General features: G+C 37.4%; 2 protein-coding genes across 2 annotated transcripts in view; one reads left to right on the top strand and one right to left on the bottom strand.

The window, feature by feature from the left end:
• Positions 1-2,638, top strand: part of chrna8 (cholinergic receptor, nicotinic, alpha 8) — a 69,737-nt gene extending 67,099 nt beyond the window's left edge. The window contains exon 10 of the mRNA XM_051916573.1: positions 1,249-2,638. Coding sequence (XP_051772533.1) covers positions 1,249-1,791 — 543 coding nt within the window. The 3' untranslated portion in view covers positions 1,792-2,638. The remainder of the gene's footprint in view (positions 1-1,248) is intronic.
• A 235-nt stretch (positions 2,639-2,873) lies between these two features.
• dnah6 (dynein, axonemal, heavy chain 6) overlaps positions 2,874-23,038 on the bottom strand; it is an 83,772-nt gene continuing 63,607 nt past the window's right edge. Inside the window, exons 63-79 of the mRNA XM_051915720.1 lie at positions 22,471-22,704; positions 20,647-20,782; positions 20,344-20,516; positions 16,285-16,475; positions 14,179-14,339; positions 13,284-13,372; positions 12,457-12,603; positions 11,483-11,621; positions 10,192-10,311; positions 8,691-8,812; positions 8,436-8,565; positions 8,178-8,305; positions 7,846-8,031; positions 5,474-5,546; positions 5,170-5,321; positions 3,785-4,007; positions 2,874-3,071 (exon numbers count right to left, since the gene is read on the bottom strand). Coding sequence (XP_051771680.1) covers positions 2,968-3,071; positions 3,785-4,007; positions 5,170-5,321; positions 5,474-5,546; positions 7,846-8,031; positions 8,178-8,305; positions 8,436-8,565; positions 8,691-8,812; positions 10,192-10,311; positions 11,483-11,621; positions 12,457-12,603; positions 13,284-13,372; positions 14,179-14,339; positions 16,285-16,475; positions 20,344-20,516; positions 20,647-20,782; positions 22,471-22,704 — 2,508 coding nt within the window. The 3' untranslated portion in view covers positions 2,874-2,967. The remainder of the gene's footprint in view (positions 3,072-3,784; positions 4,008-5,169; positions 5,322-5,473; positions 5,547-7,845; positions 8,032-8,177; positions 8,306-8,435; positions 8,566-8,690; positions 8,813-10,191; positions 10,312-11,482; positions 11,622-12,456; positions 12,604-13,283; positions 13,373-14,178; positions 14,340-16,284; positions 16,476-20,343; positions 20,517-20,646; positions 20,783-22,470; positions 22,705-23,038) is intronic.

The raw sequence follows: 23,038 nt of genomic DNA, 5'->3' as shown, positions 1-23,038 counted from the left end.
CAGAACCAAAAAAAAAAAAAAGAAATATAAAAAGAAAATCTAATTAAAAATTTTAACAAAAACTAATAGTATATCAATGACACTAAAATAACACTGCCTTAGAACGTCTATGGTTTCTAGGTCAGGCTACTTCAAATTGAAACTTTAGAGCCAACTTTATTTTTCTATGTAAACATAGGCTAGATAGACATCTGTTTTTAAGATGCTGTGTTAAGTTCAACTTTTAAAATCACATATTGAAAGTCTGCATTTTTTGCCATTCTGTTGCAGTGCGTCTTGCATTTTTAAACAAAAAAAACTAATTTTACAGTTGGAAAGTTGCAAAGAACTTCATTGCAAACATCACCGCTCAAAGTAACTGGCTTCTGCAAAGCATTTTTCACCTCATTTAAAATTTATTGAGTATTACTCAACTTTTTGATGCTCTTTGTGTTTCTCAACTCCCACAGAGAATGTATTGGCAATATCCGCTCATTCCACACCAGTGGATATCTAGAGTTAAGGCTGGAATACATTGCACAGCTTTTCAAATCTGAACAGACTTTACACTAGGCATCATACAATTGCAGACTTTGTAAATTGTTACAGAGGAAAAACTGGGCATCATACTGTGACTGAGGATCATAAACTGATCATAAACATTTATTGTATTCCTTTAGGCTTCCTCATCTACCTAAAGTCATTAAATCTCTTCACATTTTCTTGCAGAGCATTACTCCAATATATATTTTTTAAAATAAAACATAAAACTTTTGGAATGATACAAACTATCAGGACTTATGTACTGTTAACTATTGCTTTTCTGTTCAAGCAACTAATGCTGCATTCACAAAAATCCTGCAGAAAAAATTGCTTCTGACAAAAATCAGAGAAAACCTCCTGAATCCTGAATATACGCAATATGTGGGTGAGTTTTAGAATGACTCTAGTGCAGTTGGCATCGTGGTCTCCCACTGGAGAGGTAATGAGGTCTATTTGTATTAAACTTTAATGTATCCTCAGCTACTCTTATGAGAAGAAAAGCTGTCTGGTGTTTTTTTATTTGGTTCATGTCCAGTGGGACGCACCTGCCGCTTGAAGAATGTTTAAATTTTTAAACACACAAACCTTTAGTGGACACTTTTTCCCATAATCTAATGAAATATACTGAGACTTCATACAGCATATCTTCATCATTATAAAGGGAGAAATGTCTTGTTCACCCATCTGAGTGCTCCATCTTTAGCAGATTCTCCCTGCTCTTCTTAGGTGCGCGTGATCCTGCTCAACTGGTGTGCCTGGTTCTTGCGCATGAAGAAGCCGGGCGAGGAACGCAAAGCCAACTCCAAATATGACCATTCTCCTACACACCATGCCAGTGCCAGCAGCATTCAGATGGGGGTAATGCCCGGTCAGCCGTCCTCTACCAACTCAACCACCAACGGTCACATGAACCTGTACTTTGGCTACCACTCCATTGACAGTGCTTGCTGCCCACCCAGCAGTGACTCTGGCGTGTCTTGCAGCGGTGGTCGAGTCGGCGGGTCGCCAAATGAAGAACAGCGGGAGGCAGTGAGGATGTTTGCAGGAGAACAGGAGATCCATCGTATCCTGGCGGAAGTGATGTACATTGCTCAGCGATTCCGTGACCAGGATGAGGCTGAGGCAATCTGCAGTGAGTGGAAATTTGCTGCAGCAGTCGTGGATCGTCTCTGTCTGGTGGCGTTTTCACTTTTCTCTATCATCTGCACCTTTACCATTCTCATGTCCGCGCCAAACTTTATTGAGGCAGTCTCAAAAGACTTCACATAATTGCAATAGCATTGCATTTTTTTTTTTTTTGGTTTTTAAAGATATACATATATATTAAAAAACACGTGATTGGGTGTGAGAAGTGTCTACCACTAAAGTCGAGTCCTTTCTCTTCTCATCGTTCTGAGATCAACGTGAACTGTTGTTAACATAATTAAGATTAAAAAAAAAAACTAAAAAAAAAAAAAAACTTGACAAAGTTGTGTATTTTTGAACTTTTTGAACAAACATACAGACCCTTGGACAAGCTGTTTGGGTGATATTGTATGTCTTTATATACTGTATTTGGACTGAGCACTTGAAGTTTGGTTTAAGTAAAGACGTGTTCTAAGTGTGCTAACACTTTTAGTCGCAACAGCTACGTCTGTGAAGTTTATGTGCTGAAATACAAACATAATCAATCCCATAATCCCTTTGGAAATCACAGTTTCAATCCAATAATCCCTTTGGAAATATCACAGTTTCTTTTCATTTCTAGGCTTTACTAATTTTTTTTGGAACCATTTAATAATATGTTAGAATTAAAAGTTGTCATTGAACTGTAATACAATTCCGTAAATTTATAGCAAATGTTTTCTCTACCAAAGCAACAATAACCTACGTTAACTGTAGAATTAATAAGCTCTGTAACTGTCATCATTTTGACATTTTCATATAAATATTACAGTTATTAGTGTGTCCAAATCTCTCACTTGTGTCCAGTTTGTCCAAGTAATCAGAGTGTCATTATTTTGTGACTTCATTCTGACCCTGTGCTCTGTTGTATTATGTAAAAATACTATGTAAACACTGTGGATATAAGTAATTTTGTTAGAAAATATAGATAAAAAAATAAATAAAACAATTTAAAGTTCCAGGTGAATCTATGTATTTTGCAGAAGTATTTGCTGGCATTTAATTCACACTTTCTGGATATTGCACATGTGGATGCGTTATGTTTACCCAGTTTTGTTTCACTTACAACTAGTATTTCTACTGCTATACATGTATTGTAGATGCATTTATTCATTTTAGAGCTGCATTTAGGAAAAAAGCAACATTACAGTTCATTTTGATTTATAATTCATTCTTAATGCTTAATGTTTTTTTTTTTTTTAATTCTTTAATGTTACTTATGCTCAAAAACACTAAAAGCTGTCTTGAGAAAGGATCTAAAGTCAAGAAGTAAAGCTTTGCTTATTCATTGAGTTGGCAGAGTAGTGCAGAGGCTTTTGAGATCCAGTAGTCACTGAGCCGATTGGATGGCAACATCACAGTTACCACAAAATTTGTAGAGTGGCCTAACAGACAGAACAAAAATATACAATTTAATAAAAGAACAAAGTAAGGTATATAAAAAAAGGTATCAAAGCTAAATTATGATACTAATGGTTTAAACTGTTGATTTAATATATATATATATATATATATATATATATATATTACAATAGCCTACTGGAGGTAAATGTATGGAAGAATGTTTCTGCCTCAGACTAAGAATGCTGTAGATAAAGGTAATTGTGAACTCAAGTTTAAAGTCAAAATTGTGAGATTTAAAGTTACATTTAAGGGGTTAGTTTACCAAAAAATGAAAATTCTGTCATTAATTCCAAATCCGTAAGACCTTCGTTTATCTTCAAAACACAAATTAAGATATTATTTTTGATGAAATCCATGAGATTTTTGTTCTTCGATAGACTGCAACGTTATTACCAATTTCAAGGTCCAGAAAGGTAGTAAAGACATCGTTAAAATAGTCCATGTGACTACAGTGGTTCAACCTTAATGTTATTAAGCGACAAGAATACTTTTTCGTAATTTGTGTTCTGAAGATGAACGGAGGTCTTACGGGTTTGGAACGATATGAGGATGAGTAATTAATGACATTTTTGGGTGAACGAACCCTTTAACTTATTTATATTTTACTCTGTGGCAGGAACAGGATAAACTTTTAAAAAACTTTTAAAAAGAATTTTTTAGAACTGTTTAAACTTCACAAGATTCATAAAATGACCTGTAGTAGACAGAGTTCCAGCACGAGCGGAGGTCTTGTACAGTGGTGCGTGGTAGAGAGTGGGCTCAGGAACATAGTTTTGCTGAGGTTCAAAATGCACCACAGGCAACATGGGGTTCATCACCCTTGACAGCGCATCTTCAATAACCATGTTCATGTCATCCCAGCGACAAGCATCCATGAACATCCCATGAACCAACACACCATCTTCCATGGTGGGAAGCTATAGAAGCAGACCACAAAGTATTGACTACATTAATGATGTGAGATTTAACCATGACAGCATTTTTCATTTTGAAATAAAATCATTATTGCAATTAAAAATGCATTATGAAAATCTGATGAAAGGCTGGGTTTATAGCTCAAATTTCTCTTGTCCTTTAAAATACAGGACAACAACACCTATTCTGAGTCCAGAAACTTGGCCTACCCTTTAATAGAGTCAGTAAGATTTTTTTAAAAACCATTAATACTTTTGTTTCGTAAGGATTCTTTAAATTGATCAAAAGTGAACGTAAAGACATTTATGATGTTGTAAAAGATTTCGGTAACACTTTATTTTAGGGTCTTTTAACTAGTTGCTTATTAGAATGCATATTAATAGAATATTGGCTATTTATTAGTACTTATTAAGCACATATTAATGCCTTATTCTGCATGACCTTATTCTACATTCTTAATACTACCCAATACCTAAACTTAACAACTACCTTACTAAATATTAATAAGCAGTAAATTAAGAGTTTATTGAGGGAAATGTCATAGTTAATAGTTTATATGTGTTCTCTATACTAAAGTGTTACCAAGATTTCTATTTTAAAGAAACAGTATTCTTTTAAATTTTCTATTCATCAAAGAATCCTGAAAAAAATGCTTCACTGTTTCTACAAATATATTAAGCAGCACAACTGTTATCAACCCTGATAAGAAATGTTACTTGGGCAAACAAATCAGCATATCAGAATAATTTTGGAAGGATCACTGAATATTGCAGTATGGCTGCTGAAAATTCAGCTTTGCCATCACAGGAACAATTACATTTTAAAATATATTAAAATAGAAAATAGTTATTTAAAATCATAACATTTTACAATATTACTGTACTTTTTTTTTTTTTTATCAAATAAATGCAGCCTTGGTGAGCATAAGCCAAACCTAAACGTCTGAATGACAGTGTAATTCAAAGAGGAAAATCATTAAAACTAAATTACGACTGTTATTGGTGCTTAAAAAAGTGGACCTTAGGGAAAAATAAAAATGATATCCCTTTATCATGGGTTCATGATGTTCATGTTTACAGTATCTATCTAAAGTTTTTGTTGTATTCATATTCAAAAATATGTTAAAATATATCTGCACGTATCCCCGCTTGTTTCCAGACTGACCTCCTTGTCCATGTCAAGTTCCTTCCCTGGCTCAAGGCTTTTCAGAGCTTCAGTGACAAGGGTCTGGTCTCTGTACACTGGTACCATGTTGAAACGAAAATTTAGCTCATCAATGGGCAGGTTGTATTTACGTGCATGATTCTGCAGTGCACCTATGAGACACATGAACCAACTTTTTATTGAACAAAGGTGTTTCAAATGACATTTGAAAAATCCTGTATATATAAGTTTGGATTTCACATATTTCCCAGGGCCTAATTCTGTTATTTTCCAGAGCAGGTAATAATGCAAACTTGTTTCTTACCTGTGAGGAATCCTTGAGGAAAAAAGAATCCAGAAATCCAAAAAGACTTGGGCTGACCTCTTGTGATCCAACTCTGCTCACACAACCACACAACCACACACACACACACACACACACACACACACACACACACACACACACACACACACACACACATCAATCAATGGGTGCTTTACAATCTTGTGAATTCCATATGAAAAAAACAAAACAAAACAAAGGTCATTTAAAACAAAACAAAACAAACAGTGAACAAAGTCAGCTCAAAGGTAAAGCTGACAATCTTGGATCATTTCTACTTCAGATCATAAAAAAAAAAAAATCAGTAGGTTATAGTTAATGGACACAACTATATATATAACCTTAACAAAGACCCTCAAATCATATTGCTTGGGGAGGATATCAGGATAGTTCTAAGCTGATAAATAATAAATGCTTTTATTAGGGTGTCACAGTCTTTGTAAAGAAATAGTTCACTTCATTTTCTCCCAAAAAAGATTTGTGAGAGGAAAAAACTGAAATTTTATTTATTCAGTGAAAATCTTGCCTTCTGGCTTAGCTCTCAAATCTCATTCACCCTCCAAACATTTAAACTTGCTGCTTCACAAGAAACAAGACAAGAATGTCAATGAGATGTGTGTGCATGTTGTTCTTCACCTCCTTCTTTCCATCATATCATTCTGAAAGGCATTTAGTATAGCACATAAGTCATATATAGACTAGTTTACTTATTGTCCTTTTTGACAGCCCAATGTACATCCATTATGTGGAAAAGAGCAGCTTGGGCATTCTGTTAAATATCTCCTTTAAGTTTCACATATGAAAAAAAAAATTGTACACAACCATTTTTTTTTTTTAATAAATGAATGTGTATTTAGCAAGAATGCATTAAATTGATCAAAAGTGACCTTAAAGACATTTATAATGTTACAAAAGGATTCAATTTCAATTTTTCTCTTTCATCTAAGGAGAATAACAGCAATGGACAATAAATTTTTCTTTCTCATTTATGATGGTGGGCTTATATTATGCAGTGTACCTCAGTCTATTCATGCTGATGTAGAGGAAATTTCTCACTTCCCTGCTGAAATTTAAACTAGTCCAGTTACATATGCTGAGCCTGTTTGCTGAGTTCAGAAACATGAATACTTCTGCAATTCATCCATATTAACATGAGCTTATCGTGTGTGTCTGTGTGTTATATAACAGAGCACTCAGACCAGCCGCACGGAACAGCACATCCAGTCAGAGATAACAGTTTGAGTGTGCCCATCAACCCGTGCAAGAGAGCTATCACCATATGTGTGTGCCAGACAGTGAAGCGAGGATATACAGTAAAGAAATTGTAGTTGTTTATGTAGGTTCTTTAAGTGTGGTTCGGAATGGCTGTGAGCCCCTCTCGCTCCATTCATGAACTATAATAACAACAGAACACAGCTCATATATCACTGGCCTTCACTGGAATCCCCAACCCTGAGGAAATTGTCCATGTACAATGAAAGTGAACCTCCTGAATACAGAAGAAAAAGTGTGTTTGTCTGTGTGTGTGTCTGCGCACATGCTTGTGAATGGAGTCTTAAACCTGAGACTATTTTTAATGCCTTGTCTTTTTAGAATACTATAGTACAGATTTACAGATTAGCTTCAAGCCTGTGAGCCATGTATCAAAATGCATGATGCATCAAAATGTATAAAAGTAAGTAAGCTATTAAAATATGTTTAATATATGCGGGGCTTGCACCCCCTTAAACAACATTTAAATTTTAAGTAAATTTTACAGTTAAACACATCAATCTGGTGATGAAATATTTTACTTTAAACTACAGAAGTAAAATTACAATACTTATTTATTTTTTTTAATTTCTTATTTTGCAAGAGCTAAAACCTTTTTACCTTTTTATGTGGTGGAAAAACTGCAGGGAGACCTTTAAGCTTCTGTGTTTAGTTTATAAACACTTCCCATTACAAATCTAGTGAAGTTCTGTAAATTTCCCCACAAATAATGTTGTAAATTATGCAAATGTAAAAATAAAGTGAACTTGGCACACGTTGCGTTCCCAAATTGCAGGCACACACTTAAACTCAGCACACACAGAGATGGATTTAGCAGCATTTACTGTGAACCGAGCCGCTCTGAGATGCGGAAAACAGATTATATACTAACATAATGGCAGCCTTTTGTGAAGTCATATGCAATTTTAGTTGACTGACAGATGCATTGCCAAAGCAATGGTGCAAAACACAATGTTAGGCATCTTTTATGTTATTATGAAAAGTGTCAAATATTTTCAGTTCTTTATGAAACTGTGGCTGAGTAAATGAATAGGCTGCCACATCTAGGTAATTAATGGGAAACAGTGGTGACATAGACATACCTCTATAAATGCAGTGCGCAGGGTGAGATCTCTAACCCAGCTGCCGAGAGGTTTGAGAGATGGGTAAGCAGCATTAGACCAGTGAACAGGAACTTGGTTATTCAGGAAACTGTTATAAATCTTCTCCATTTCTTCTGACATCACCACTAGACCTGCTATTGCCTTCTGCAGAGTACATAGCGAACTCTGCAGGAAATGCATGCACACACAAATACAAACAATCAAGAGCATGTGATCAATAATTCATTCATTCTTGTTTGATTAGCTGCTGTAATCAATTCATCATCTGTAGTTTACAATCAAAAATCTTTAAAAAAAAAATGGTCTCTTACCTTCAGCACATGCAACAGGAAGTTAAAGCGGTCTACCTCCTGTCCGAGCACAGTGGTTAGGGAGTTAACTCTACCATTCGAGTCTTGCAAGAACAGACTCTTTACTGCTGCATCCATATCTAATTTCTCTGCTCAGATGCACACACATCATGCACAGAAACACACACACACACACAGGCAGGTCCAAAGAACTTATTATAAAACTAATGAAGTGACAGTAGACTTGTGTGCAGAGAGTTACAGAGGTTTGAGACTAACCAGGGATCTTTGCTAAGATGGAGTCAGCCAGCTCATGGACCACCTCATCATTGCTCTTCCCTCCACCAGCTGCTGAGGAGCGGGGCTGGACTTCCAGAATGGTGCATATTAGTGTCATTGTCTCCTGCCTCTGTTTTCAAAGATGGAAAGGAGACCCATGTGTGTGTTACAGTATATGTCAGGTAGCAGGTGCTCTTTATCTAAAGATGTGCTCTTTATCTCATTTTTTGTGCGGCAAGAAAAGGTGAGAGTTACCTGGAAGGCTAGATTAGCGTTTTCATGCATGCCAAAGACCTCTGGATCATCAATAAGAGGCAGATCCTCAATATAATGTTTATAGTCAGTCAAGCTGTCTGAATCAGGAGCAAAATAAATCCCTGCACAAAAGGAAAGAGAGCCTTTGTTATTTAAAGTTGAAGTGTGTAATGATCTAGTGGCACTAACATGAAGCCTGTAATAAAGTGTAGTGGCACTAAACAAAATATACAAAAAGGGTTCGCAAACATAACACTCCCCTTCCCCTCGTGCTCCGCCACTCTCAACCACTATACTTGTGATTATAGTTGTCTCTGCACATTAAAACTGGGACAGCAAAAAGTATTTCAGCATTGGAAAAATACACACTCCATCTTTAATTTATGTAATTTGCAAGTCTAAATACAAGATTTTGTATTTGATGATTGAAGCTGAATGCATGCCTGTATTATTTACCAATACAGGGTTTCTGCAGGTTTTATGAAGGTAAATGTAAGACTTTTTAAAGACCTTTTTAAGACCACATTTTATGAATAAATCAATGGGAAAACAATATGTCAATATGTTCTCTAAATCACCATCTTGGAATTATAAGGTTTTATCTGCATTCTGAGCAGTTTTGAGATACTGAGCTTCAAAGTTTTTGCATTCCATATGCCTTTGTGGATAGACCTCACATAATGTAACAACATCACAATGTAAATAAGTTGTCACGGAATAAGAATATGTGAATAACTCAGTTTTGACTAAAATGTCAGATAGAACCTTATAATTCCAAGGGGACGAAATGTAAATGTCTAGGAAGAAACACAATGAGTTGTATTAGCAACACTTTAGAGTTTGACAATACAACTTACAACAGATATCCAAATCCTTTTATTTAATTTGACAAAAAAAGTAGCTTGATTCACTACAGAATCACTAGAATATGGAAATATATTTTTTTTACTGTACCTTCTGATCACACTGCAAAAAAATCATGTTTTTCCCCTGCATTTTTGTCTAATGTCTAAATTTTCTTAAATTTTCTACATTTTAATGTCTTGTTTCTGTGAAATTGATCAAAATAAACTGAGTTTATGATTAAAACCAGAACAAATATCTGCCAATTATTTTAAGCATAAACTCTGATAATCTTGTTAAATTTTTCAATACTTCATTTTACATTTGCATCTCAAGTAAATGTATCTTGATTTAAAGATATTTATATTTTTAAAGATATTTGTCATGACTTCATGAATTTAAGACTTTCGTCTCTGATTTAAGACCTTTTTAAGGCCTTAATTTGTGTAAGGGCAAAGTAAGAAGTTTTAAGACCTTTTTTTAAGACCGGGCAGACACTCTGCCGATAAGAGTTTTTTTTTTTTTATTGTAAAAATTTAGAATCTTTTCTTGTTGGGGTTAGGGTAAGATTATAGTATTTAGAACGAACTGTATATAAAAACAACAGAAGTCTATGAAATTTCCCCATTTATCAAAGTAAACCTGTGTCTGTGTATACCTGATTTAGAGTAGGTATAGCCATCGTCTAATGTGGCTGGAGAGAAGAAACTCTTGAGTATGGTGCGTAAGCATCGCTGATCCCAGGCATCCGTCACCCTGCCTCCATACGTAATCTCACCTACAGAGACAATAAAACACACACACCAACACATTTCAATTCATTGCATGACTGACTGACACCTTGCCAAGAATTAATGAGACAGTTTGACATTGTGTGAAGCTTCCTTAATGAGTCTTTCCCAAAGCCTCTCATAACAAAATTACTGGAACATTCTCTCTTAGTCCCCGCATGCCACCAGCTGCACCAAATTTAATAACATTTATTGTAACCAGCTGATGGCCTACAAAATTATGCCTACATAAGAGCAATGCATTCGTAACAATTATAAAACATTTTGGAAATTTTAGTGAAAGAATCCAAAAGACTTTCTGAGAAATTTCAATACTATCACACAAATATTAATATTAATACACACAACAATACTAGCAAGCTAAGAGGAACATGTGAAAATGTGAATCAATAGCCCCTTTCACACATACAGTCTTTACTGGTAAATTACCGGTAAATTACAGTAAGAGATCACGTGTGAACAGGACCTTTTAAAAAAAATACAGGTAAATCGGTTCTGGCAATTAACCAGTATGAGAAGTTGAAACATTACCAGTAAATTACCGGTATGATGAACAAAGAATGAAGATTGCCGGTATGAGCACGTACAAGGTCAGAACGCGCTGACATAAGAAGTTTAATTTGGGCCAATTATAAAGCTCTGTTGGAGCTGTTTACTGTAAGTTCCACTGCTTTTAACTGTTTTTCTATGTAAACATGCGCTAGACGGATGTCTGACCATTGTGCTGAGTCCCGCACTCGAGACCCTGCCTGGTTAAACTGCGGCTCTGCAGTTATTTCGTACTATAGTAACTGCAATACTATAGTAACTCATTATTAAGAGCAAAACTGCATTCTGTGTAATCATCCCTTTACATCTGTCACTCAAAAGTAAAAAAAAGAAAAAAAAGAAAAAAAAGTAACTAAAATGAAACTAAAGTGCTTTTAAATGTCATTTTTGATGACTGACATCACAAAGTTTACCAGTATTTTGGTTCTGATGTGTGAATGGTATATTATCAGTAAAAAGACAGAACGCTATTGCTTGTGTGAACAGCACATTTGTGTATTTACCAGAAAAGTCGTTTTGGTAATTTTACAGTAATTTACCGGGATTGCTGTGTGAAAGGGGCTAATGACTGATCCTATAAATACTTCTGCAATAAACACACACATATACCTGTGATGTATATAAGAGCATCCCAGGGTATGTGTCCTGTCTGGCAGTAGAGGTTTAGGTTGAGAAGAGCACACTCTCTGTCGCTGTCATTGAATTCATAACGGATGTTCCAGCCCAGAGGACCAAATTTCTTCCTCTCCTAGACACACATAAATGCATACACACACACAAAGGAAATCACATATAAACACATAAGAGAAGGATTTAAGATGTGAATAAGTAAAGCCCTCCTGAACATCTATTCTACAAACAATTGCTTTATTCCAAACATGTTTTAACTAGATTAATGTAAAATTTAACAAATGATTTCTGTATCAAATAAAAGCTGTTCTTGTGAATTTTCTATTCAGCAAAGAATCTTGAAAGAATGTTTCACAGTTTACACAAAAAATATTAAGCAGCACAACCATTTTCGGCATTGATAATAATAATAATAAATGTTACTTAATAGAATGATATTAGAATGATTTATGAAGGATCATGTGACACTGAAGACTGGAGTAATGGCTGCTAAAAATTCAGCTTTGCCATCACAGGAATAAATATAATGATATATAATTGTAATAATACTTCACAACATTACTGTTATTACTGTATGTTTGATCAAACAAATGTAGCCTTAATGAGAATAAAATACTTTAAAATTGTAGTATATATATATATATATATATATATATATATATATATATATATTTCAATATATTCGCACACAGCTCATACTGTTTATTTTCCACCACCTACTAGGTAAGTGGTTTTCAGCTGTACATAAAAATCATAGACACATAAAAAACGTAAACTTAACCTCACAGGAACAATTTAAAGTTACTCCAAAACAAATTTACCATATAAGCTGCACAAGAGCAAAGTTTCCATCTAATCGTTTTTATTGAATCTTAAAAACTGCATTCATGCTTTTAAACCTTATAATCTTTAGAGGCTTCAAATTGAATAGAAACTGAATTTTGGGCCCTGACCTGAATGATGGCATGGAAAAAACACACTCCAAAAATGATCTTCCTCCATTTCCTGCCAAGGATGTGTTCCTCAAAGAATGTACTGCCGATCTCAGTAAAGGCGCGTCTCACATTGGCACGGAGACCCTTTGGGGGCTCGTTAGTAACCTACCATCACATTAACAAAGGCTCATTAGTTTCCTGGCAACACAGACATATTAGCAACAAAACAAAAAATAAAGCCAAAGACAAAATAGAACTGCTAAAATTAATAAAACTAAGTTACAAACTCTAAACAGTCTGACCACTTAAAGACATCCATGTCACTTCACTTTCATTATAATGAAACATTGTTTGAGGTCTTATAAACTACTATTGTTTCCAGTGATTTGGGCAAAGCTGGGGTTTAATTGATAGGGACGTGAGCACAGGGATGTTAATGTATTAGGTAGAGAGTGAATAAAATATGAAAGCGCTCCTCCTTCTGAAGTGTTATCTTCTTCTTGCAGGAGTGTGTGACTGCGTTAGTGTGACTAAAATTTTAATTTGATATACATGCAGACATATCCGAGAGCTGGAAGGATGAATGACGTGTAAAGGTAAAAATATGTGCATGTCATCAGCATATGGATGCCATTGACACATGAAACTTCGCTCTACATTGATGCATGTTTTCATCTCCAAAAGATAAAAAATGAGATAAAGGAATCTGCATACTTTCCTGAAAAATTAGTACTCATGTATGAGCACTCATAGAACTATATATACTCATAGAACTATATAACTATATAACTTTATAAAGCTTTTATGTATGTATGTACTGAAGCAAGTCTGTGTCCTTGTGTTACCTTGACAGAGTTTTGTAATACAGTGACAGGAAACACATTGGTAGGCATGGAACTAAGGAACAGTCTGAAGTCCTCATGGATAACAGTGTCTGCAAAGGTCATACAAGAACATAATACAGGCCAAAATATAGCTTGATAATGGATACACATGTGCAACACACAATCTGTAATATAAGGTAGAAGAAGCAGGTTCAAAACAGGTGTCTTAAAACAGAACAATTATATTTTCACTGAACAACACAAACATGGACACAGACAAAAATATATAAAGATAAAAAATAGTTGCTAAATAAATCGAGTCATTCATTTGAAGTTTATTTGGAAGATCATATTAATCTAATAGTTTCAGCTTCAGTGGTTCTAGAGAAATTATATCAACCACATGTCAAGTGTGTATTTAACATAAATAAAGTATTATAAATATTCAAAATTATTAAGGAGCAGAACTGTTAAACACTGATAATAATAATAATAATTATTATAGTAATAAATGATTCTTGAGCACCAAATTAGGATTTAGAATGATTTCTAAAGGATCATGTGGCACTGAAGACTGAAGTAATGGCTAGAAATAGAGCTTTGCCATCACAGGAATAAATTGTACAATATATTAAAATAAAAAATATATATAAATATTAATTTAATTTGTAATACTTTCTTACTATAATATTGTTTTTTCTGTATTTTTGATCAAATAAACAGCTTTGGCAAGCATACAAGACATCTTTCAAAAATATTTTAAAAAATCTTACATACATTCATTTTTTTTTTACACAAATTTTGTTATTACACAATAAATGACCCCTAGGGATTGCAGGAATCCCTGCTGAAGACCCCTTCCTTAAAGTACTATCCTCTGAAGCAAGCCCTCACTCTTTCACACATACAAACTAACCAGGTTCATTGAAGGTTTTGATGAGTTCCTCCATTGCCAGCATCCAAGACACAGCAAGGTGGCAGTTTTGCAGGAAGATCCAGTTACCAATCTTCAAAGCTTCCATAATCAACTTCTCTGCTATAGGACCCTGACCCTGACCCAGCGAGATAGATTTCACCCTGCAATTCAAGAAAATCACAATGATTTGTCGTGTTTATCATAGTTGCTGGATTTGTCAAATTTTGTCTGGTCTATTATTGTTACTACAACTATTTCAAATACACCCATGCCTACAGTAAATGTCACATTAACACAAAAATAAATAAAACGGTACTTGGCAGCTTTACATGCCAGTCTGAAGGCCCCAACATGCTTCAAGCAGAATCAAACAACAAACTGAATTTTGAACAACTTCAGGCCAAAACAAATTTCATTTGGAGTTTGTTTCAGGAGTTCGAAACAGCTTGCGAAATTTACAGAAAAGTTTGCTCCAGCTGATAAACACCTTTGAACAACCACTGGTCTGTGGCAATTGCCTAATACAGATAGGTGCTCTCTGGGGCTCCACCTTCTTTTACATGGAAATCTTCTCCGGTTCATTTCTTCTGTTCAGTCTGCTAGGGTCAGATGTCCACGAGTAAAAACATGAACACCCAAGAGAGCTGCTTTATACTGTAGTTGAAATTAAATAATTCAACTTGTAACTGTAATTCTATATAAAAGCAACACTGACACAGTTTTTTCATGTTTAATACTGTAAAGCTGCTTGCTTTAAAGCAATCTATTTTATAGAGTGCTATATAAATAAACATGACATGACTTGATTGGAGTGCAAACACATCCATGTCGCTGATGCTTTCTTAACTGCTGTTTTCTCACCTCTGTCTTTTTTGTTGTGTTTATTTTGTGATTGAAAGGAAAACATGCAGCATACATTCATCTAAATGCCACTCCCAACAGCATTGTTCACAACAGGGATGTTCACTAATAGTGTATCGCTGAAAAGGCATTTCAAACTTGTTTTTACCCCTTAGCGAAGAATGAAAAAGAACTTGTGAATATATCGGGGCCTTAATAGTCTCTTCCTACTTAAATGAGTAGTTCTTGGCCAGAATAAGCTACAAAGTATAACATGGTGTTATTTAAAGTATGGCTGTCCAAAACTAGTACAAGTCCTTGACAGAAGGTGAAACTTTTGAAAATGTGTTTCTTATGGCTTTGTTGGAATATGACTAATGAATCTATTGCTCTCTTAGTTGGCAAGCAGAAGTAACATCCAGGCTCAGGTTTAAGATTTATTGCAAGACTGAAAGTAATGGGAGGACAGGAAATTGGCAGCACTGTGGGCTAGAAACAGTGTCTAGAATTTAATTCTATCATATTCTGGCAGCCAGTAAAATGATCTGAGCAGAGGCGTGACATGAAAAAATTACAGAGGGTTAAAAACCATTTGAGAGATGGGATTTTGGACCCACTCTAGAAATATAGCAGATGTATAGGAGATGCTGGTTGGCAAACAAGAGAGGAATTACAGACATCTAGCTATAAAATTGACAGAACCTGGACTAGAAGCTGAGTAAACCTTTGGTCAAGTAAGACTGCTGCTATCATAAGAGCATGTCACCCAGGATGACACAATGTGATGATACATACCAGGAGGCAATGACTATGTGACCTCTGAATGAGACAGAGAGGAATTTTGTGAGGGATGTCATGGCTGAGAGGAAGAGGAACTCATCACAATTAAAGCTGATATGTCGACAAGGCACACACACAGAAGGAGGAAATGATGTGTACTGCTGAATGTCATTGGTACAGCAGTGCTAAAAGAAGCATTGGTTTTGAAGTAGTAGTATAGGTGAAGAAGAATAAAGGTCCAAACACTGATATCTGTGGTACCCCAGTTTTGAGCGCAATGTGAAGTGTGTAAGCCTTTCTTTCAGGAAAACCGGAACAGCAAAGAAATTATCTTCATAAATATCACATACTGAAATCAACACATATATACAACACTCTGAGTATTAATTAATTCATGTAAGTATGTACTTACATATGTCACTTTACTAGCAAGTGAGTGAGCAAACAGGGTGTATACAGTAAATGTCATAGTGCATGTATAAGTACCGATCCTGGTATCCTCTCTCGTTGGCAAACCGCTGAAATGCTCCCATTGGATCTGAACCCGTGCTTAGAATGAAGACCAGGGGAATGGAAGGGGACATGTCTGTGTACAGGGTTGCAAGATCCACTGGGGGATTCTCCACAAATTGTTGTCCCAAACCGATAATAACAAACTCAGTCACTGCAAAAACAACCTGGAACACACAGAGTTAGAGACTTGAAATACATTTCAATGAGCATCAGAAGCGTGATAGATGAAGATACGCTTCTGACTATCAGTCCATGTGTGGAAAATTACAAATTTTGTCTATTTTTCTTAGCCAATCAGAATCAATTAACCTGAAGTAATGACGTAGTTAGTTCTGTTAGAGTATAATTACTGTGGAAATGTGAATGTACGAAGATCAGCCTACGAACTCCTTGTAAGACTTAGCTGGCTTCTGCTGATGAAACTGCAAACTATTCTTCAGTAAAATGTTCTTCAATTTTTTTTTTTTTAAACTCTGAATTAAATATCATGAAAATGTTTAAACTGTCTTGGTGATTTATTGGTGAGACTACAAAGCTCTAATTAAGAGCTAAATTTAAAAACTAATTCGAAATGATGGCGCTTAAATTGGTTATATCATTCTCTGTGGCTGTTTGGTATGGCTATGCATTATTACACTCCATGTAAAAAAGAGTGTTTTTCACGATGTGCTGCAGAAATCATCGTCTGGCAGCTCCCTTCTCACACAGACCTGATGCTCTGACTCATGAGAAACAGGACTGCTCACACCCTGGACGCATATACTGCATGTTTCTGGATAGATCTATCATAAATGGCAATACTTCTGTCATCTTTCAATGATATTTCTCATCTCATTCACTCTCATATGCTCCTGTCATCATCTTAAAAACTGTAAATATGCACAGTATTAACAAACCTAATAGTAGTAGTATTGTTGCTGTTGCACATTTCATAGTTGCTCTGCTTACTATATTAAGACTGATTAATGTATGTTGAATATAATGTGGGCTGGGAAATAAATTATGTCTTAGTTTCATTATTTTAATCTGTCAGAATTAGTTATAAGCTTGAATGCGGGATATAATGTCGTGAGATTAATTCATGCTTAATTCATTATATATATATATATATATATATATATATATATATATATAAAAAAAAAAAACATTAGACTCACCACAATATTATGTAACTAATCCCAACAGAATATAAATAAATATACCCGTATATAACTGTGCATATGTACTGGGAATTTAGTTTTTTATATAAATAAATGCTCGTCATATGGTGATACTGAATAAGTACATATTTCTTTGACGCAACAGCTGGTGAATTAAACCACCTGCCAGTAAATTTGAGCACAGTCTGAGTGGCTGTATAAGCTACAAACAAGTAGAAATTAATTTCTTTGTAGATTATATAACAGCAACTTGGAAAACAGACAAAACAGAAAAGGTAAGATGCGATATTTGATGGTAATTTTCTAGCTCCTAATCCTAAACCTACCCCTAAACCTGTTACGTGTAGGTGGTGTAGAGACGAGGCGAATACGGAAATCCACAATAATACGGGTATTTAATCAACAAGGAGCAAGCAACACAACCATACACATTTAGGATAACGTTAGAACTGACAAAAGAGTGCAGGGAGTGAGTCCAACTTAAAGGGAGTGCTGACGAAGACAACAGGTGCAGGGAATCCAGGGAAATGGCGGGAAGGCTGATGAGGGAAGTGAAAACAGGAGTGGAACAAGGAGGATTCTGGGAAACGGAGTCCGGGGAAGCGTGGATGTGACATTACCTCCCCCTCCCCGGAAGGCGTGTCCTCACGCCTCAGATGAAACAGCGGGGAGGGGGGGTGGGCACCCTGGAGACCTACAGGCAGGTGCGGGGGGTGCAGGCGGGTGCGGAGGTCTCCAGGGCGGGTCAGAAGCCTTGGCAGGCCACGGAGGGTCAGAAGCCTTGGCAGGCCACGGAGGGTCAGGAACCTTGGCAGGCCACGGAGGGTCAGGAACCTTGGCAGGCCACGGAGGGTCTCCTAGCCCACCCCCATCTTTCCCACCCACAGATACCCTTCCCACCCCCCCAAAAAATATTTTGGGAGACTCAGGGGTTCAAAGGGCTCGTGGGCTACTGGAGTGGGTTCAGCGGCAGTTGGGGCGGGCTCGGCGGCGGCAGGAGGGGCGGGCTCGGCGGCGGCAGGAGCGGCGGCAGGAGCGGCTGGCTCGGCGGCGGCGGCAGGAGCGGCTGGCTGGAGCGGCTGGCTCGTGACCGGATGAAGCGGGCTCTGGAGCACGTGGGGCGGGCCCCGTTGGCAGCCGGGGCGGGGCCCGTTGGCAGCCGGGGCGGGGCCCGTTGGCAGCCGGGGCGGGGCCCGTTGGCAGCCGGGGCGGGGCCCGGCGAGGGCTGGAGCGGGCTCGCGGGAGGCTGGAGCGGGCTCGCGGGAGGCTGGAGCGGGCTCGCGGGAGGCTGGAGCGGGCTCGCGGGAGGCTGGAGCGGGCTCAGTCCAAAAGTCTATTAGCCAGTCAACCTCCCTTGGCGAGGGCTCAGACTGGGCGACAGGCTTTGTAGGGGGTTCTGGCTGCTCAGCGGCAGAATCCACTGGGGACTGGGGCTGTTTAGCGGCCTTCTTGGGCCGTCTGGACTTAGCGGTGGACTTTTTCCTTTGCCGGCTTAGGGTTTGGGTCCGGCAGGACACCAGGAGAACACCCACTGGAGGGGTAGACGGAGGAAACCGGCGGTTGGCGAACTGGCCAGGCCGCCTGTTTTTCTGTGGGGACTGGACGAGGAATACATGACTTTTCTTGAACCTCTTCAATTACAAAATCAGAACAATTCAGAAAGAGAATCAGATTAATTGTCTCGACTAGGGAAAAAAAACACGCTGATTCAATAAAACGAATCATGTTCTCGTCCAGTCCCGCTAGAAAACAAGCGTTTAACAGGGCATCTGGCCAGTTCACCAAATAAGCAAGCTCGGTAAATTCCTCCACACCTCTCCAGCGGGCGACTGTCCTGCCGGCACCCACACAGGCGATCCACCGCTGAAGCTTGCTGGGGAGGCTCGGGAACCAGGAATAATCCCATACTTATTGTAGATCTCCAAAGGTTTGGTCAGTTCTTCTGTTACGTGTAGGTGGTGTAGAGACGAGGCGAATACGGAAATCCACAATAATACGGGTATTTAATCAACAAGGAGCAAGTAACACAACCATACACATTTAGGATAACGTTAGAACTGACAAAGGAGTGCAGGGAGTGAGTCTAACTTAAAGGGAGTGCTGACGAAGACAACAGGTGCAGGGAATCCAGGGAAATGGCGGGAAGGCTGATGAGGGAAGTGAAAACAGGAGTGGAACAAGGAGGATTCTGGGAAACGGAGTCCGGGGAAGCGTGGATGTGACAAAACCTACCCTTCAAGAAAAACATCATTTCGTATGATTTATAATCTGTTTTCTTCATGGGGACCAAAAACATGTCAAATGTCAACATTTGGTCCCGATATTTTGGGGTTTACACACACACACACACACATACACTTATAGAGTTTTCATGTTTTATGGGGACTTTTTATAGAAATGATCCATAGACATGATTTTTATACGGTAAAAACTGTATATTATATTCCCCAATCCTACAACTAAACACAACCCTCACAGAAAACATTCTGCATTTTACAAAAAAAAAAATATTTATAAGCTGCTTTCTTTATGGGGAAAATTTTCAGGTTTTACTATCCTTGTGGGGACATTTGTGGGGACATTTGTACTATCCTTTTTGGGGACATCCTTTCCTTTCATCCTTCCTATCCTTTTTTGCAAACAAATCACAGCTTTAATATCAAAGGAAATAAATCCCTTGTGGTATTATGTATGCTAATGTAGTGTATGTAATTGTGAATGAATAGAGCGAAGTCTGAATTGTCTGAATTGTCACCCATAGTAACTAAACCTTCTGCTATGTTACTAAAAATGTAATGCAACTGTTTGGACATTACAGAAATTAAATTTTCAAATCCCTGTGTGTGTGTTTTTTTTAAATATGTTTTATTACCTTCTCCTCCATAAAACTCTTGATGAGGATGAGTTTCTGGAAGGCCCCAAGCCGCTGGTTCCAGTGACCTCTGACCTGTGGCTGTTTCTCAGAGGGTATGTCTTCTGAGAAGGGAGGAAGGTCAGTAACATACCCGTCCCACTGTTTCGGGTTTACTGTTACCTCCAGTTGCCCTACAGAGAGAGAAAAATAGTGTTAAGAAAAGAATAACTGTATGATTTCTATTTTGTGATTGATGCTTTTCAAGAAATTGCATAAGGACAGTATGAGCCTGTGATGTTTTAATGAAAATTAAAAATATACCCAGTTTGACAGAGATAGGTGTGGATATCATCTCTTCTTTAATGCCTTTAAAGCAGGGCAGACGGTCTTCTAAATTACAACAAGTCTCCCAGGCAAAATCAGCCAACCAGGGCACTTCTGGCTTCTTTGGCAGTTCCTGCAGTGGGAAAGGGGAGTGTTATGAACAGAAAGCGTCTGTGTGTTTGTGCATAAAGCTGTGAGTAATATTTCATCATACTGATACATGTCAAAAACCATCAAACAGCATGAATTAAGTTTTGAGACTTTGATCAAGCAACAAGTCATTATTGATTTGAGTATGAGAACACTGACAAACATTGGAGTAGACTGAAATATAAAACCAGCCAAAGAAAATTAACTAGAAACAGTATATGGATGATTACACTTGGAATCTCATTTCTCTTATTTTTCTCCACAAATAACTTTTCTTACTTTTTCTAAATTTCTAAACACCAAAAAAACAAAATTACGACTTATATAGTGATGGCCGATTTCAAAACACTGCTTCAGGAAGCTTCGGAGCATTATGAATCAGCGTGTTCAATCATGATTCGGATCGCATGTCAAACCGCCAAACTGCTGAAATCACATGACTTTGGTGCTCCGAACTGTTGATTCGACACGCTGATTCGACACACTGATTCATAACGCTCCGAAGCTTCAGGAAGCAATGTTTTGAAATCGGCCATCACTATACAAGTCATTATTTTGTTTTTTTTGGCGCATCAAAAATATTCTTGTCGCTTTATAATATTAATATTGAACCACTGTACTCACATGAACTGATTTAAATATGTTTTTAGTACATTAATGGATCTTGAGAGAGGAAATGTCATTGCTGGCTATGCAGGCCTCACTGAGCCATCGGATTTCAACAAAAATATCTTAATTTGTGTTCCGAAGATTAACGAAGGTCTTACAGGTGTGGAACGGCATGAGGGTGAGTAATAAATTACACTATTTTAATTTTTGGGTGAACTAACCCTTTAACATCCTATACTGACAGGTTTGTAAATAAAGAGAACACAAAAAGATTAATATGTAAACAGTGATTTGTATTTTGTGTGGGGGACACACTTGAGTGAATGTGTAAATGCAATCCAAACAGTTTCCAGATACAAAACACATGTTAATGTCAGGAGTAAAGGGAGTTGTGGTTCGAGTTTGCCTGTGCAAGTGTTGCTGCCACAATGCTAGAGTAGTGGTGGTTGCCAGGATGTTGTAATGAGGCTGCTAAAGTGTTAAGTGGTTTTTAACTTTCTTTGAGGTTACTAGTGTCTTCTCTGTGGTTTCTAGATGGTAAATAGGGTATTCTGGGTGGTTGCTTATTGGCCGAATTCAAAAGAGCCCACTCCCAAATAGGAATGTTTTTTCTTTGCCTGTTTGCCTGAAAGACAGATTGTCTGATCACTAAGAAAAGTAACAGCACATCTCTCCTCAAGTGGACTCTGTTTACTTGAATGTACGCAAAAACATACTGCATCAACACACTAAAACAATAAAACAACGTGGGGTGTGAGAGAAATGCCTTTTTGATGGTGACATATAGCACAGGCCCTGAGGAAAGGTAAAAAATAGAAAACAGCTCTCCAATTTAACAATTAACACAATTAAATCCCATTCATGGCTTGTAGAAGGATAATTGCCTAAAACAGAATTAGAATAAGAACACACATACATAAGCACTCACACACACACTCAGACTCACACAAAGACACACAGAGACACACACACACACACACACACACACACACACACACACACACATAGGTGTTCTTTCTTTCTCTTTGTCAACACATATATGCCCTTTCCACATCTTCTGACCTTCTCCATGCCTCCAGCCCCTCGCAGGAAGAACTGCCACTCCTGCTGGGAGATCTCTCCCCTCTGCATCATGATCTCCACACACAGCATGAAGCTGTAGATGGCCTTGTGCTGCTCAAAAAGGCCACGGGACACATTTGTGTAGGCACTCAGCAGAGTCTGATCCAACAGGATTTGTAGTCTCACGCTCAAATCTCTGTGCTTCTCTGCTGACTCAATAGTGTTGTTGAACAACTGTGAAGAAATTTCCAGGGAATGCGTGAAATGTCAAAATGTATGCCTTAAATGCACTGGAAGTCACTTTTGGATAATATATATATATATAAAACACACTACTGTTAAAAAATTGATCAAAAAAGACGATTACTAAAGATTTCTACTTTAAATGAATTATGTGATCCTGAAAAAGGAGCATAACTGTTCCCTTTCGAAGTGGATCTCAACACTACGCCTTGGATCTACGCTATGGGGAACACCATCAGTGTGATAGGTGACTGAAGCACGTGCATACACATGACAATTTCATTGGTCGACGTCAGTCAATTACGTCACAACCGGAGCGCCCGCT

The sequence above is a fragment of the Ctenopharyngodon idella genome, chromosome 1 (genome assembly GCF_019924925.1).
Source record: "Ctenopharyngodon idella isolate HZGC_01 chromosome 1, HZGC01, whole genome shotgun sequence".
In the NCBI taxonomy this organism is placed as follows: Eukaryota; Metazoa; Chordata; class Actinopteri; order Cypriniformes; family Xenocyprididae; genus Ctenopharyngodon; species Ctenopharyngodon idella.
This window is presented reverse-complemented; position numbering and strand designations above follow the sequence as displayed.